Source organism: Aplosporella prunicola, assembly GCF_010093885.1.
Source record: "Aplosporella prunicola CBS 121167 unplaced genomic scaffold K452scaffold_6, whole genome shotgun sequence".
NCBI classification, from domain to species: domain Eukaryota; kingdom Fungi; phylum Ascomycota; class Dothideomycetes; order Botryosphaeriales; family Aplosporellaceae; genus Aplosporella; species Aplosporella prunicola.
The window spans coordinates 770,925-786,611 of NW_022983534.1; the positions used below are offsets into that span (position 1 = coordinate 770,925).

The following is a 15,687-nucleotide window of genomic DNA, read 5'->3' on the forward strand; positions in this document are numbered from 1 at the left end:
TTGGAGAGGATGTTCCCTGAATCTACAGCTTTCCCCCCGTCTTGGCCTCCCTGACCTGCTCGAAGACCTGGATTGACACACATCAGCAATAGATCCAGAAATCACAGAAGCTGTGAAACTCACCTTCAACATCTTACGCCTAGCACCCAGCGCATTGACGCCCCTCTTCTCCAGACCCTCGTCGTCCAACTCAACCAGCTCCTGCCACTGCAGATCCTTCAGGTTATCCGTATATTTGTGTAGGCGCAGACTCCTGAGCCAGGCAGGGATGTCTTGCAAAAGGTTGGGGTCCGTAGGATCCTCTGGCGGCTTGGAGCTGCCCCTCCGTCCACGCGGAGAACGGCCACGGTTAATCTCGGAGTGGTCCGAGAGGTATCCTTCGTGGTGCGAACCAGGGCTAAGATTGACGCCAAATTGTCCAAGGTTCATATTAGGCAGGTTGTTCATACCGCCCATGCCGCCCATTCCACCCATACCACCATCATAAGCGGCCAGGAAGCCATTGTTCTGGGGTGACGCGAAATTCATAGCACTAAGAGGACCACCGCCCTGCATAGCAATACCAGGAGAGTTGGGGCGAGACCGGCGACCGTTCATTGCTGCGAGCTGCTGAGCTTGCAAAGCAGCTGCTTGCTGAGGAGACAGAACTTGGCCATATTCGTTTGTCATCACGAGGTTGGCAGGAATGCCCTGGTTCTGGTTGTTGTGCTGCTGCTGTCCATTTCCTTGTCCTTCGGACGAGCGGGCGCGGCGGTACTTGCGAACATCATCCAGCTGTATCCGGTTGTTGACGGTGGAAAGAGCTGCCAGCTTCATCGCAGTAGCATTGGCAACCATGTCCGCCTGCGTGTTGCTCTGCGGGAAGTTCCCGACCATTGGCGTGTTCACCATAGAAGCCCAGCTGCCGCCGCTTGGTCCACCATAAGGCGAAAGCATAGGCATGCCTGCTCCACCGTTATCGGGAGCGGCAAGAGTTGTGCTCTGGATGTTGGTGTCGCCGGAAATCATAGGACGCGGGGAACGCAATCCGCCAGCCGAGGGAGGCGGCTGAGAAAATTGGCCCATGGGCTGCTGACCAGAAGAGGACTTCGGGCGAGAGACGGGCGGCTGGTTTTCGGAGCTACGCGGACCCCAGGGGGAAGCGGGGGGTTGTTGCTGGTTGTCCCTTTTGGAGTCATCCGGAGCGGAAATGGTCGGCGCCATGAGAGAAGACCTGTCGCCTACAGCGCTGTTGCGGTTAGAAGGAGGCACTGCACCAGTGTGTTGAGTGAACTCGGCCTTTTGCTTCGCAATAGCTGCAGCCGCATCAGGGAACATGGAATTGATAGTGTTGGGGTCGAGGCCAGAATTGCGCTTTGCGCCGGGGGATGGTGGCGGACGGCCAAGTCCCATAGAGTTGCGAGATCCTTCGACGTTGAGCTTGCTCATAGCGTCACTGAGCTTCTGAGACATGGGGTCTTTTTCAGTTAGTATGTTTAAAAAATGGAGGCGAAAAATCCAGCTTACCCTTCTCGCCAAAGTTGGCCGGGGAGAGAACGCCAGACATGGGGTGGCTCTTGGCCATCTGCTGCAAGACCTGGATGAAGAAACGCTGCTGAACGCCGGTGGTTTGCTGCAGGAGTTGATACAGAGCAGCAGTTCTTTCCGGCTCGCTCAGAACGCGGAACCACTGCTCGATGGCGCTCAGCTCGTCCTTGAAATCTTGGTCCAAAGTAGCAGCGGCCATTTCCTCCAGCGTGGTTTCATACTGGTCGATGTCGGCAATCCACTGTTGCGCGGCCTTGTCCATGTTGTCCTCATCCTGGTTTCCGGCTTTGTTGAAGTAGACCTCGGACGAAGGGCGGATGCCGCGGCTCGACAGAGGCGAGGAGGCGAAGACACCCATGTCAGCGGAAGCTCTGAGATGATGGTTCGCGCCGATGGCGCGGGACGACGGAGGGCGAAGGGAGGAGCTCCCCGCTTCGGGGGTGCTGTTGCGGTTTCCCGCGAGCTGGCTGACAGACATTATGGCTGTCGGATCGAGTCAAAGTGTTGGTTTTGCAAAGGATTCTGCGCGAGGGCTGTCAGTTCCGGGCCAGGCAAAACTTGAGCGGGCGATGCGGGCGGGTGACGTACAGGGAATGCAATGAGAGGATGCGCTCAGATTGCCTTCGAAAACGCCCGCAGATCAACTGGCCTCAAGGGAGCTTCGAGAGTGGCTTTCAGGAGGTCGCGACAGCGAAGGCGTGCGCTCTGTCGTCTGACGGCGACGGGAGTGGCGGGCGGCGAGAGCGCAGAGGGGCGCGGGAGAAGGCGCAGGAAACAACGGCAGCGGGAAGAAAAAAGAGCAAGCTACAAGAAGGAATGGCGAATGGTGGTGCTCGAGGGAAAGCCGATGGTCTGGGAAGGGCGCCGGGACGGCGTTAAGTCTGCCCGCTTGCTCTAGCGTAGGTACTCGGGCTTACGCAGTGACGAGTGGTGGTGGCCGCCGCTGGAGAACAATGACCATATGCATCAATGCGCCGGGGGCGGTGGATCGCCTTGACCCGTACACGCCCCTTTGGGAACGACAAGGATACCGCTTTGGGCGCCTTCCCAGCTATCTAATACCGGTCTGTCTGCCCCAAATGCCTCAGCGCCCCAGCACCCCGACTATCGAGCCCACCATGACTGCCGCCTCGCGCTCCCAATTTCCGCCCGCCGCACCATTACCCCTGCTTAGCGTGCTGGTCGGCAGCTGCGAGCCCCGATTCACGCTCTCTCTCACGGCCTCCCGCACTCTGTCCTTGTTCGTGCGGAGCGTCCGAGCCGACACTCCTCCGCGGTTCAGAATCTCTTGCACTCGCGGCGACAGCGCCGAAGCCAGAGACCGCCAGAAGTACGACGCCAACGACGACGTGTCCAGCGAATTCAACAGAGGCTGAAGGAAATTCTGAGGTGACCCACTTCTTTGTTTGCTTGTGAGCGAGTCTGCCGTTGTTGCCGTGTTTCCAACCAGCGCGTGCGGCGGCGCCTTGACGGACTCGAGCAGCGTCTCCAGAGCGACTATGTTCTGGCACCGTGCCGATATCTCTAGCAACGTCCGTTCTAACGTAGGCAATGTTGCCAACGCCCGAGCGAGAGCCGCGAGAGACGATTTGAGAGCCGTTTGGAGGTAGTCTTGCAGCGCTACAATGAGGAGCGCGGGCTCGAAAGTGCCCGTCGTGGTGCCCGGCGATGTCAGCGACAGTAGATACAAAGTAAAAAGTGCCGATGTCGTGCGGGACCTTGTATCCTCGGTTTGCGCATACGTGGAAGCAGCGCTGGGCTGCTGGCCCGACGCTAGCAACGAAGACATTGAGAATTCTTTGACAATTTGCTGTGACCGAGAGATGAGAGTGCGTTCTGCAGGCGCCACGAGGTCATCCTTCAATGTAGTAATGACATCGACTCGGTCTAGCCCTTCTCCCTCTTCACCAGGCTTGGAAGCTAGCAGAACTTGCCGCAGTGAGACCAAGGTATTCGAGGATCTGATCATAGCCCTATGGTCCTCCTTCTTCGCCAAGATTGCACCCGATCCACCTATCTCGGCCATCTGTACCTCCAGCTGTCGGCCCAGCATGAGACATCGGGCGACGGCACGTCCGATCTTGACAGTCTGGCAAAGCCGCTCAGCGGCTACGCGTACCTGTTCAGCAGCCTCATAGCGCTCGACGACCTCCTTCTCAAGCGTTTTGTATCCTTCTGTCAAGCTCGTGACTTGAGCCTCCACCTCCTGCAGTATGCGGTTGCTGGACTCAGCATGGTCTTTGGTGTACTCAAGCAAAGGAAGCGCGGATTTGGTCGTAAGGGTATCTATGTGCGTGTCGATTTCTTGGACGTCGAACAATACACGCGATAAGGGTGTCGAGAGATCAAGGGGTGTGTCGGAGGGGTTGTTGGTAGCAAGCACCAAGCTGTTCGCAAACGATGTCGTGGAAAAAGAGGGATCGAGAAATGTCTCGTAGTCGATATAGGACGGTTCGTTGTCAGCCATTTCCAACTGGAGGCGTTTTCGCAGCCGCTTCGGTGTCAATTGGGATTGTGTCACTTCTCAAGACGCGGGCACGCAGATCAGAGTTGAACCTGGGCGCGGACACGGCGGAGTACCTAGCTGTTCTAGAGCACTTTCTTGGCGCTATCTCTCACCGCCTACGCTGCATGAAATCATCGACCAGAGATAGGTGATGTCTGTCAATATGAGATGAGATTCACCGTAAAACGATAAAGCGATTCAAATCGCACGCAAGACCTCAATAACCATAAAGAAGGATGGCACCATTCCCCATATATCACTCCTTATCCAGCTGCGGGCTTGAACTCTGGGTATAGCTGAGGCGCCCATAGAATGTATGCGATTTCCAATCCTCAGGACTTGGATTTTACTTCTACTCCGTACGGAGAGCAGTCATCTCAGTGGGCAATGATCGCGCTTCACAGTGACAGGCGCACAACGTGAATTCATAATGCAAGTCTCATTCATCTCTGCCGCCCACCATGATATACTAGCAAATAGTTCCGATTCCCATATCGCCTGTAGGACAAGACATACAAAGTTACAATTAAGGAGAAAGTGCCGCTCGCTGCTCTCAAAAACTCTACGAGGCCTGCTTGGCCATGGTGTTCAGCGCGCTACCGTTCTTGAACCACTCAATCTGGCCCTCGTTGAAGGTGTGGGAGAGCTCAACGTCGAACGTCTTGTCACCGTTGGCGGGGTGGACGCGGAGGGTCATGGGCTTGCCGACGGCGATCTGGGTGCACAGAAGGTCGACCTTGTCGTCGGGCTGGATCCTGTCGTAGTCCTCGGGCTTGGAGAAGGTCAGAGGAAGCATACCCTGCTTCTTCAAGTTGGTCTCGTGCTGCGAAGATTGTTAGCTATTGCCACTGATTGAACCAAAAAGGGGGTTAACTTACAATTCTGGCGAAAGACCTGGTGATGATGGCAAGACCACCCAGGTGGCGGGGCTCGAGAGCGGCGTGCTCACGGGAAGAGCCCTCACCGTAGTTCCAGTCACCGATGACGACCCACCTGATGCCCTTGGACTTGTAGTCACGGGCAACAGCGGGGACGGCGTCCCACTGGTCGGTGGTGAAGTTCCTGATCTTGTTGGCCTCACCGTTGGCGGAGTTGATGGCACCGATAAGCATGTTGTTGGAGATGTTGTCAAGGTGGCCACGGTACTTCAACCAGGGACCGGCCATGGAGATGTGGTCGGTGGTGGTCTTGCCCTGAGCCTTGATGAGGATGGGCAGGTCAAGAGCATCCTTGCCGTCCCAGGCGTTGAAGGGCTGGAGGATCTGGAGACGGTCGGAAGAGGGAGAGACGGCGACGTTGACGTTGTCACGGTTCTTGGGGGGAGCCTGGTAGGTGTTGCGTCCAGGGTCGAAGCCAGAGGCAGGGAGAGCCTCACCGGTGGGCTCCTTCAGCTTGAACTCCTTGCCATCGGCGCCCTTGAGGGTGTCGGTGAGAGGGTTGAAGTTGAGGGTACCAGCGATGGTCAGAGCAACGACGAGGTCGGGGGAGGTGACGAAAGCGTGGGTCGCAGGGTTGGCGTCGTTACGGCCGGTGAAGTTACGGTTGTAGGAGGAGATGATCGAGTTGGGCTCGCCCTTCTTGACATCCTTACGGTCCCACTGGCCTTTTTTCAGTTAGCAAAAATAGTAAAAAAGAGCAGATCGAGAGGGAAACTTGCCTATGCAAGGTCCGCAGGCGTTGGCGAGGACCATACCGCCGAACTCCTCGAAGGTCTTGAGTTGACCATCACGCTCGATGGTAGCGCGGACCTGCTCGGAACCGGGAGTGACGGTGAAGAGGGACTTGGCCTTGATACCGTGGTCCATGGCATCGCGGGCGATGTTGGCAGCACGGCTCATGTCCTCGTAGGAGGAGTTGGTGCAAGAGCCGATGAGACCGACCTTGAGGTCCTCGGGCCACTTGTTCTCCTTGACGGCATCCTTGAACTTGCTGATGGGGGTGGCAAGGTCGGGAGTGAAAGGACCGTTGATGTGGGGCTCGAGCTCGGAGAGGTTGATCTCGATGAGCTGGTCGTACTCCGCACCCTGGTCCTCCTTGAGCTCCTTGGCGTACTCGCGAGAGAAGTCACCAATGTCCTTGCGCTTGGTAGCCGCCAGGTAGTCGTACATGCGGTCGTTGAAGGGGAACAGGGAGGTGGTAGCACCGATCTCAGCACCCATGTTGCAAATGGTACCCATACCAGTGCAGGAGAGAGACTCGGTACCAGGGCCGTGGTACTCAATGATGGCACCGGTACCACCCTTGACGGTGAGAATGCCAGCGACCTTCAGGATGATGTCTGTAAAATGATGATAATCAGCATGAATTATTCGCTCAATGGCATCTCTAAGCTTTCCAAAGCTGTGTCGCTCGTTGGGCCCCCAAAATGTGGGTACCCATTGAGGCGACGCGGCTGTTTGAGCGGAGCGGATTTCGAGAGGTTTTATCAAACTTACCCTTAGGAGCAGTCCAGCCAGACATCTGGCCAGTGAGGCGAACACCAATGACCTTAGGAGCCTTCAGTTCCCAGGGCAGGTTGGCCATGACATCAACGGCGTCAGCTCCACCAACACCAATAGCAGCCATACCAAGACCACCGGCGTTGGGAGTGTGAGAGTCAGTGCCGATCATCAAACCACCGGGGAAAGCGTAGTTCTCGAGGACGATCTGGTGAATGATACCAGAGCCGGGTCTCCAGAAACCGATGTTGTACTTGGCGCAGGAGGTGGACAAGAAGTCGTAGACCTCCTTGTTGATGCTCTGAGCACGCTCAAGATCCTTCTCGCCGCCAACCTGGGCCTCAATCAAGTGGTCGCAGTGGACGGTGGTGGGCGTAGCCACGGAGGGCATGCCGGCGGACATGAACTGCAGGATAGCCATCTGGGCGGTGGCATCCTGGCAAGCAACACGATCCGGCCTCAGCTTCAGATATGACGTGCCACGCTCAATCTCCTGGCCGTGCGGGTCATCGAGATGGGAGTAGAGAATCTTCTCGGCGTACGTAAGGGGCCTGTTCAGGCGGTTACGGACGATGGAGAGGTTCTCCGCCATCTTGGCGTAGTTGATGTAGTTGCCCTGCTCATGGATGTTCTGGGAAACCTTCCTGCTGAGGGGAGCATCGCTGACGGTAGCCAGGCCACGGCGGGCCAGCCGCGAGAACCTCTGCATGGTGGGCGGCGATGGAAAGGGAAGGGGGAGAGAGAATGGGTGTTGGAGAGAAAGAAACGTGGAGGGGAAGCGGAGAGCTTGTGAAGGAAGAGTTGATCTGCGCGCGGACCTCGAGCGTCAGCGGCTGGCCAATGAGGATGGCTATGATAAAGCGAGCCTAACCTCGGTGCTTTGCGGGCGAACGTCACAGCTGGGACGGCCGTCCGGAAATGTGGCCGGCACGTGACATACAGCCCGCGACAAATCCGAGCGGCGCGGGTGTGCGGGCTGCCCGGGTCCCGCGATGAAATCTCTGCGCATCTGCAGGTCGTCCAGCCAGGGCCCGCTGCTCCACTAACGCTTTTCCGTCCGCTGCTCCGAGGCCTAGGCTCCGTGCGATACGGACCTGGTGTTTGTGTGCATTGCATTGCTGACCTACTGCCACCTGAACCTCCCACCCACAACGACACCATGCCCGCTATCAGAGGCGCAGACTCTAAGAAGAAGACGCGTCGCCACACGCGCGACCTCGACCAGATCCACGCCGACCTGCGCTCCGACCGCCACCTGCAGCAGTACACCGAAACAAAGGTCGAGGAAGACCTGCCGGGCCTGGGAAAATTCTACTGCAAGGAGTGCGCCAAATGGTTTGAGAGCGATTACAACCTCGTCGCGCATCGACGCGGCAAGCCTCACAAGCGCAGGTGGGTTCAGCGCGCGCACAGCTGGACGAGCGCAATCTGACGTGTCTTGTAGGGTCCGCCAACTGCGCGAGGAACCATACAGCCAAAAAGAAGCGGAGGCAGCTGTTGGCCTGACTACCGACAACGGTTCTCGCACTACGTCTGCTGCGCGCCAGGACAACACCGGCCTCTCGAGCGCCGTCGAGAACATGGCTGTTGAGGAGGTACATTGAAGAGCGCACACTGGACGCGACAATGGATGGTCCAGCGGATTCATGATAGACGAGTCATTCAAGCATCGGGCGGCGTTCTCACGGGATTTGGTCGGAGATCGGGATAGGTTTTTAAAAGGATGAAAGGAGATTACGGAACAAAAGCCACGGGCGTTGCGGAGTGCTTTTGGACATTGCTCAATACGCATCGTTGCTCTTCCAGAATCCCGTACTGCGCCACGCCCCCCTGTCGCCGTTGCCAGCGATCGCGATGCTGTTCTCCTAGCGGAAATGATACACATGTCTAGCCCTTGCATGGGCCTGCGGCCGGATAAAAACACTCGCGCCGACTCCCGAGGCCCTGATGGATCCAGAACAACCCACCTGTGATTGGCATAGCCGATGTTGTAATCTTATCTCTGATCTCGGTACTGGCCGACAGGCCGACGCGCCCTGAAGACAACAGAACAATAATACTCCTAGCAGTTGAATATGACCGTAATCATTGTCGATTGAATTTTTGTTATAGAATCTCTCTACAAGGTTGCTCCAGGCAACTCTAGGCGTCCACCAGGCAGCAGTGTTAAAGGTCTTCCATTTGTCTGCTTCTGCCTGATGTTCCGCATAAAATGAGGCCGAGTGACAGAGCAACCAGCGACTAACCTTCCACAAGTTGTCTCCCACCTAACGTCAAGCATTCTACCTCATTCTGGAGAACAGCAACTATGGCCGCATTCATTCCCACACAACTTTACGGCGGCGCCTTGACCGCAGAGCTCCCCGCAGGGTTCGGTGACGTTAGCGACATTCGTCAGGTCCCTGACAACCAGGAAGTTTACCTCGATGCCAACGGCTTCGCGAGCATCATCTTCGACATCACTGAGTGCCTCGACCAGTCTCAGGCGGGAAATGATGAAGAAGCGTTGAAATTCCATTTCCACGACATCGCTGGCGACACGACTGATGCGACGAACTTCTGGCAGTCCGGTACTGCGACTTTTACAAAAATGCCGTAAGCAACTTCAACTTTCTTTGATCTCTCTGGAGCTACTAATATTTCTATAGGACCTTCCCGGCGTACACACTCATCGCCACTCAACACCCAACCACCGCATCCCGTAGGCCGCAGCCGGATTTCACAGCTATCTTGCTGATCCTGTTGCGCCTGGAACAGAAGAAAACCGACATTGTTATTACTATTAACGTACCTCACGTTCCTGGAGAGTATCCAAAGGATGAGGTCGACTTCGCTGCGGCGAAGCAAGGTCCACTCATGGATCATGCTGCTGCAATGAGACAGCAGATTCTTGAGACTTTTGAAGTCAAGGACTGGAACCTGTTTGTTGATGAGTAGGCTGATTTGATCCACATCCACAAGGAGCGGTGACAGTCTGTCACCCTGCGACGATGTGACTCAGATGACCCTGTTCCGTCCTCTCCCCGGACAATACGAACGAGGTGATGACACTCTCGATGTGGACGGACAGCCTGCGATTCGAAATACGACGAACAGGCAATGCGTATGCAGACAAATGGATCAAATTTACAAACTGTGTAAGGACTCCCTCTGCATCATAAACAAGTAATTACTGTCATTCTAACGTAAACAAGTGAGACTCCTACATCCAAACGTGACACCTTCTTGATCGCCACGAATGCTGTAACTCGAACGCCTACTACCAAAAGCCTATTATCCAAAGCCATCATTGAAACCACAACTCATCAACATCGATAGGGCAAGACAAGTATTGATTGACATCCTATAAAACCAGTCAAAACATAACACAGAGCCTTTTTCTATCTAAAAAGAAAGCTCGTTAAAAAGTATAGACTAATAAGAGATCCCACGTCCAGCAAAGTTCCAAGTGGTAAGAGTTGCCTGATTTTATCGTCGATTTCATTATACCTCACCACGGTCTATATGTCATAGTATCAGTCCTCTTGGTGTAGGCCTTTAGTACGTGTAGGGACTAATACTACCCTATTCCGTAAATGCATAATCACAAGCAATGTATATTTTTAACCCTAGATCCATTTGGAGACATCCTAGAAAGGCTTCTATACGCTATGTCATATAGATACTTTTATAATATACTAAGCAACTCGTGTAGAATTCTCATACAGCACCTCCCGTTGCCGATATGTAAAAATAGACGTAAGGTCAGAGCACGGTAACGTACCTGACGGTTAAACGAGAATGACTGCTCAGCGAGATAGCCAATCAGAGGCTCTCGATATCAAGATGAAAAGTCCTATACAAGCACAATAACTACTAATAAGTATACAGCTTTAGTACAGTTATTATCTATTATTGGACTTTATTTTTCGCATATAACCTTATTTTGTTTTACTTGGAGTCGAAGCATAAAGGTTAGCAAGGCATTGTTAATCAGGACCCGGATAATCACTACCAAATCCGTTTGCCAAGAGAGCATCCGATGAAGCCCAAGAAGAATATCTGATTGGCTATCTCGCTGAGCAGTCAATCTCGCTCATGGGTCAGGGACGTTAACGTTAAAATAGCCTCGGGAATACGGTTATGGAGACTGGTCCAATTAAGATCAGTATTATAGTACTAGGGTGACAAGTGTCACGTCGCAAATGAAAATTAATGCCTGAATAGGTCAGCATTCTAGTATCCGGATTTACAATTTTCTCGATCATCATCATTGAAGTTGCATGAATCTCGCGTGGGGAATGCTTCTAGAAACAATGACATATTTGGACTAGCACCGGGAGATCGCCGCGGCTATGACGCTGTTGAACCGCAGCTACTCATCTACTTTCTTGTCACTCAGCTTGACAACAACATAACACGCACATCCCTTGCCGTTTTGTCACTCCACCATGGTCAGTCCCGCGAAGCGACGCAAAAAGAACGACTTCAAGGGCTCCGACCGCCCCGTCCGGAGCTTGGACTACTTCTTTGCCAAACAGAAGGACGCCTCCAAGAATGCAACTCCACCCGAGCAAAATAAAGATTCTACGAATGTCACCTCGAGTACCCTAGCGGACAGTCAACTGACTGACGAGGAGCTCGCACGAAAGCTCCAAGAAGAGTGGAACAACGAGGTGAACGTCGCAGGTACAACAGCGCAGAGCGAGCGACCTAGCGAATCGCAGATTGACCAAGAGAACAATGGTCCGGATCAAGTTCCAACCGATCTCAGTCCTCCAAAGCCCATACCAGAGGAAAAATCTGTGCCCAAAAATCCGTTCGCGACATTGACGTTGCAGTCGACTGCCACCGCCGAGGATACTATCACCACCAATATACCGTTCGATGAGAATCCGTTGACTTTCGATCCTTCAAAATATATTTCCAAATTGCAAGGGCACTGGGCAGCAGATGGTGGACGCGCGACGTACGCGCTGCTGACTCGGTGTTTCATTCTGGTTAACAGCACGACAAGTCGCATTAAGATCGTGGATACATTGGTCAATTTGCTGCGAACAATAATAGAAGGAGACCCTCAAAGTTTGCTTCCAGCCGTAAGCCAGTACACTTTCATCTCATGGCGGCTGGTGGATTAGTGCTGATTAATACAAAGGTATGGCTAGCTACGAACTCCATTTCCCCTCCTTATATCGACCTCGAGCTCGGCCTGGGTGGTTCTGCTATTTCAAAGGCCCTCAAGAAGGTGTGCGGTCTTGACAATGCTTCACTCAAGACGCTATATAACAAATACGGCGATGCGGGAGACGTAGCTTTCGAGGCCAAAAAGCGTCAGAGCTTTACACTGAGAAAGCCGAAGCCATTGACCATCGCCTTCGTATTTGACTCGTTGGTTAAAATTGCAAGAAGCAAAGGGACTGGCAGTGTGGAAGCCAAGCAGCGCCTAGTAGAGCGCCTCTTGCAAGACTCTCGAGGTGCTGAAGAGTCGAGGTATATTGTGCGGACACTGGTGCAACATCTACGCATCGGTGCCGTCAAGACTACCATGCTCATAGCTCTTTCGCGCGCATTCCTTATGTCGCGGCCAATGGGTGCGGAGTTTCCCATACACTCGCTATCTTCTTTAGCTAAGCTGAAGAAAGAAGAATTAACTGAGATCTACTCCCGGAACGAGGAGACAGTAAAGGCATGCTTCGCTCGTCGACCAAACTACAATGACCTTGTACCCGCACTTCTGGAGATTGGCGTATGTGACGAGCTACTACTACGTTGTGGGCTCGCACTGCATATACCGCTCCGCCCCATGCTTGGCAGCATCACCAGAGACATGGGTGAGATGCTCACTAAATTACAGGGACGGGATTTCTCGTGCGAGTACAAATACGATGGACAACGCGCCCAAGTGCATTGCGATGAGAAGGGCAAAGTTACTATATTCTCGCGACATCTGGAAGTAATGACAGATAAGTACCCAGACCTTGTTGCGTTGGTACCGCAGATGCGCGGTGACGGCGTTAGCAGCTTCATCATGGAGGGCGAGGTCGTGGCCATTGATCGCGAGACTGGCGAGCTGAAAACATTTCAGACGCTTGCCAATCGAGCAAGAAAAGACGTGGTCATCGGTAGCGTCAAGATTGATGTATGTCTCTTTGCATTCGACTTGATGTATTTGAACGGTGAAGAACTGCTAGGCAGGACGTTCAGAGAGCGCAGAGAACTTCTAAGAAGCCTCTTTACAGAAATACCCCATCATTTTACATGGGTAAAAAGTCTAGATGCGACTTCTGCGGACCAGGAAACTGTGAGCGAGTTTTTCAAGGGCGCCACGGCAAACAAATGCGAGGGGATTATGGTAAAGGTGCTGGACAACCTGCCAAATCCAGATTTACTGGACGAAACCGTGGACGAGAAGCCGCCGTCGTTACCCCCCACCCCCAAGAAAAAGAAAGGAAAAGGGACTAAGAACAAATCAAATGCCGAGTCCAATGGTAACGAGGGAGAGAAGGATAAAAGGACCAGCGGTCGCCGCAAAGCACTGCTATCTACCTATGAGCCTGACAAACGCGTCGATAGCTGGCTTAAGGTGAAGAAAGACTACAACACTTCGGCCGATACAATCGATCTGATCCCAGTAGGAGGCTGGCACGGTCAAGGACGCAAAAACAAGTGGTGGTCGCCGATTCTGCTCGCAGTGCGCAATCCTGAAACCGGGATGCTCGAAGCCGTCACGAAATGCATGTCTGGATTCACGGACAAATTTTACGCAGCCAACCGTGCCAAGTACGACCCGGACGCCGAGGTCGGAGACGATAATGAAGATGATGACAATGACGCCGGGGTGGGTAACACACGCACGACCAAGCCCGCGTTTGTCGAATACGCGGGTACTCCCGCCGTATGGTTTGAACCGCAGGAGGTGTGGGAATGCGCCTTCGCAGACATCACACTCAGTCCCACGTACACGGCGGCCATCGGGTTGGTGAGTGAGGATCGCGGCCTGAGTCTGCGGTTCCCCAGGTTTTTGAGGGTCAGAGAGGACAAGGGGCTGGAAGAGGCAAGCACAAGCGATTTTCTGGCCGATCTGTGGAGGAAGCAGGAAGCTAGGGCGCCAGCGAGGGAGAAGGAGGCAACAGAGGCGGACGAGGTAGACAAGGACGCGGAATGATAGGAGGTAGATGGTTGTTTGGTGGCTGGTTTCTCAGGGATTGGTTCTCCACATGCTCTTCCGGAGTGACAGGAGCAGCGTCGCGTCCTTTTGTACTCGCGATGCGGAGCGGTTGCAGACGAGAAGCCGGTATATGTATAACCGGGTCGTCGGAACAGCAGCATTTGGCGCTTTGACGGCCAATTTGTATCGGAACTACCTCCGAGCCTGCATGCGAGCCTATGCAAACATATTACGGATCCGTAGCATGCGTGCAAAAGCAACACCAACGCAGCCGGAGTCATCTCCTTCAGAGCCATCAGAATGCCACACAGTCCACAACCGAATCCATGGACCCCTGCTGTCGTCCTAACTTTGTGCGAAAATTACGTAGAGTAGGAGGGATTCCTTACTGCCATTGAAGTCTGCATCGGGAATTGCGCCCTGCGTGCGGCGTCGTTCCCCGGCCAGGAGACACTTTTCGGAGTTGGATCCCGAGGCCTGCCGCTAGCAACGTCTACTCGTTCAATCGAGCCACATACACGACGACGGAGCGCACTCCGCACGCTCAGACCAGGCAATTCCATGCGCGCCCCCTTCCTCCTCGCGGAGACCGCTCCTTCAGACGTTCGATGTTGTTATCAACCCCGGCGACGAGAGCCAATCACTTGCGCCGTCGACGCGACATGGACAGATAGGACCCACGCGGGCCGGAGTCCGTTCCTTCAAACGGGCCATGCCGCTGTTCCTCACCGTATGCATGCAGATATCGTCCTGGTCCCACGCCGTACTCGTACATACGGCCTGGTCTCCGATGAACACCCCCTGTCCCAGCCTGGTCAGGATGACATGTTAACCTCGCACCCTTGTGCTGCCCCCCCCAATATCCGCTGCCCGTCACAGCCGTCTCCCTGCAAACGCTGGATGGTGGTGTATGAATGCTTCCGCAATTGGACTGCACCAGACGGCTGGGCCGCCGTTGAGCAAGTCCCGGGCCTTTGTCAACGGATATTGCAACTGGCACGCATCCTGAGAGGACGGGACAATTACCCGGCTTCGACAAAAAGATCGACACAACGGAGACTCCTCCTTTCAGACGTTCAATGTTGCCTTTAGCGCTGCACTCAAAGCGTAGCTATGCTTGAGAGCTAATGCTGTAACAAATCTGAAGATCAACGGCCACTGTGGCCGTCCAATCCTTCGTTGTTTCGGGTTTCGGCATCTTGTCCCATAGGCCTACATGGTTATCCCGTGTGCGGAGACTGCTCCTTCAGACGTTCGATGTTGCTGCCTGTTCATGTATTGGGCTGTCTGTGCGTCTGGATTCATGGTATGCCATGGCCCTACCCTCTGTCAGAATGATGGCTGAGCTTCCGAGCAAAAAGATGTGCATTTCTCACCACCGAGGATGTATTTCGTGGCAGACATGGCACATTTACATGTGTAGTGTTCTGTCAGTTTCCGTCAATGACTATTTGATACGTTTACCACAGGTCAACATAGAGTGATTAAGCGTGTTCTCTAGAGCCGTTAGCCTGACCATGGCAACAAATCAGCATTAAAAATGTGGTAATGCCCTTGTATTTTCGGCATGTGGGTTTAGGACGTTACATAAGTAGACATAGTAGGTAGGCCTTGACCTTTGAGGTGAGTCATGTGGTAATCTATTTCCCACACAGCTCTCGAGTTAAAAAAATTAGCTTGAAAATACAGACGATGCCGCGGAGCCGCCTCCTTCAGACGTTCGATGTTTCTTTTGCGTTGTTGTAGCTATTCTGTTAGTGGAGGTCCTCTTGTCGACGGAATGTTTATGGTCCTCCAATAAGATGAAATAGTAGACAATTGTGATGCTGCCTCGCAATCTGATTTGTTGAACCCTTTACCACTGGCGTACCGTAGAACCTGATTTACCTTTAGTCGTAAACAAGATGTGCTTTTCTCCTAGAGTACTCCTATCAAATGTTCATATTGGACCTGTCTGTGCTCGTAATCGCAAAAGTTCCTATGTTAGGTAGACCGAATGAAGTGCATAACGCTGGATGGCTCACAACATATGCCATTGATCTTCTTGTACTCTGTTGATACTTGTGATT

General features: G+C 53.7%; 6 protein-coding genes across 6 annotated transcripts; 3 read left to right on the top strand and 3 right to left on the bottom strand.

The window, feature by feature from the left end:
- Nucleotides 1–22: 22 nt before the first annotated feature.
- On the bottom strand, nt 23–2,005 carry K452DRAFT_222441 (uncharacterized protein; the record flags this gene model as incomplete). The annotated part of the gene is made up of 3 exons (XM_033536560.1): nt 23–67; nt 124–1,457; nt 1,507–2,005. The coding sequence occupies 3 exons, from the start codon at nt 2,003–2,005 to the stop codon at nt 23–25; spliced, it is 1,878 nt and encodes a 625-aa protein (XP_033400383.1).
- Nucleotides 2,006–2,611: 606 nt separating this feature from the next.
- On the bottom strand, nt 2,612–3,994 carry K452DRAFT_325177 (uncharacterized protein; the record flags this gene model as incomplete). The annotated part of the gene is made up of 1 exon (XM_033544760.1): nt 2,612–3,994. One exon carries the CDS (start codon nt 3,992–3,994, stop codon nt 2,612–2,614), a length of 1,383 nt encoding a protein of 460 aa, XP_033400384.1.
- A 471-nt stretch (nt 3,995–4,465) lies between these two features.
- K452DRAFT_316616 (uncharacterized protein) lies at nt 4,466–7,224 on the bottom strand. Its single transcript, XM_033543985.1, has 4 exons — nt 6,469–7,224; nt 5,691–6,311; nt 4,912–5,636; nt 4,466–4,856 (listed from the first exon to the last, which is right to left on the bottom strand). The coding sequence occupies exons 1-4, from the start codon at nt 7,178–7,180 to the stop codon at nt 4,596–4,598; spliced, it is 2,319 nt and encodes a 772-aa protein (XP_033400385.1). The 5' UTR covers nt 7,181–7,224; the 3' UTR covers nt 4,466–4,595.
- A 406-nt stretch (nt 7,225–7,630) lies between these two features.
- K452DRAFT_198425 (uncharacterized protein) lies at nt 7,631–8,024 on the top strand (the record flags this gene model as incomplete). Its single annotated transcript, XM_033535990.1, has 2 exons — nt 7,631–7,863; nt 7,916–8,024. Coding segments are annotated over 2 exons (342 nt in total), but the record flags the coding sequence as incomplete, so codon positions are not given.
- A 755-nt stretch (nt 8,025–8,779) lies between these two features.
- Nucleotides 8,780–9,408, top strand: K452DRAFT_223072 (uncharacterized protein; the record flags this gene model as incomplete). Its single annotated transcript, XM_033536595.1, has 2 exons — nt 8,780–9,066; nt 9,120–9,408. The coding sequence occupies 2 exons, from the start codon at nt 8,780–8,782 to the stop codon at nt 9,406–9,408; spliced, it is 576 nt and encodes a 191-aa protein (XP_033400387.1).
- A 1,493-nt stretch (nt 9,409–10,901) lies between these two features.
- K452DRAFT_316619 (uncharacterized protein) lies at nt 10,902–13,738 on the top strand (the record flags this gene model as incomplete). Its single annotated transcript, XM_033543986.1, has 3 exons — nt 10,902–11,546; nt 11,606–12,196; nt 12,305–13,738. The coding sequence occupies 3 exons, from the start codon at nt 10,902–10,904 to the stop codon at nt 13,613–13,615; spliced, it is 2,547 nt and encodes an 848-aa protein (XP_033400388.1). The 3' UTR covers nt 13,616–13,738.
- Nucleotides 13,739–15,687: the final 1,949 nt, after the last annotated feature.

Excerpts from the sequence above, each read along its gene's own strand:
- K452DRAFT_316616 (XM_033543985.1), bottom strand. The coding sequence starts at position 7,180 with ATGCAGAGGTTCTCGCGGCTGGCCCGCCGTGGCCTGGCTACCGTCAGC. Across the intron at positions 6,312-6,468 it reads TGGCTGGACTGCTCCTAAGG|ACATCATCCTGAAGGTCGCT; the intron begins GTAAGTTTGATA and ends ATCATTTTACAG. Across the intron at positions 4,857-4,911 it reads CCAGGTCTTTCGCCAGAATT|CACGAGACCAACTTGAAGAA; the intron begins GTAAGTTAACCC and ends CAATCTTCGCAG.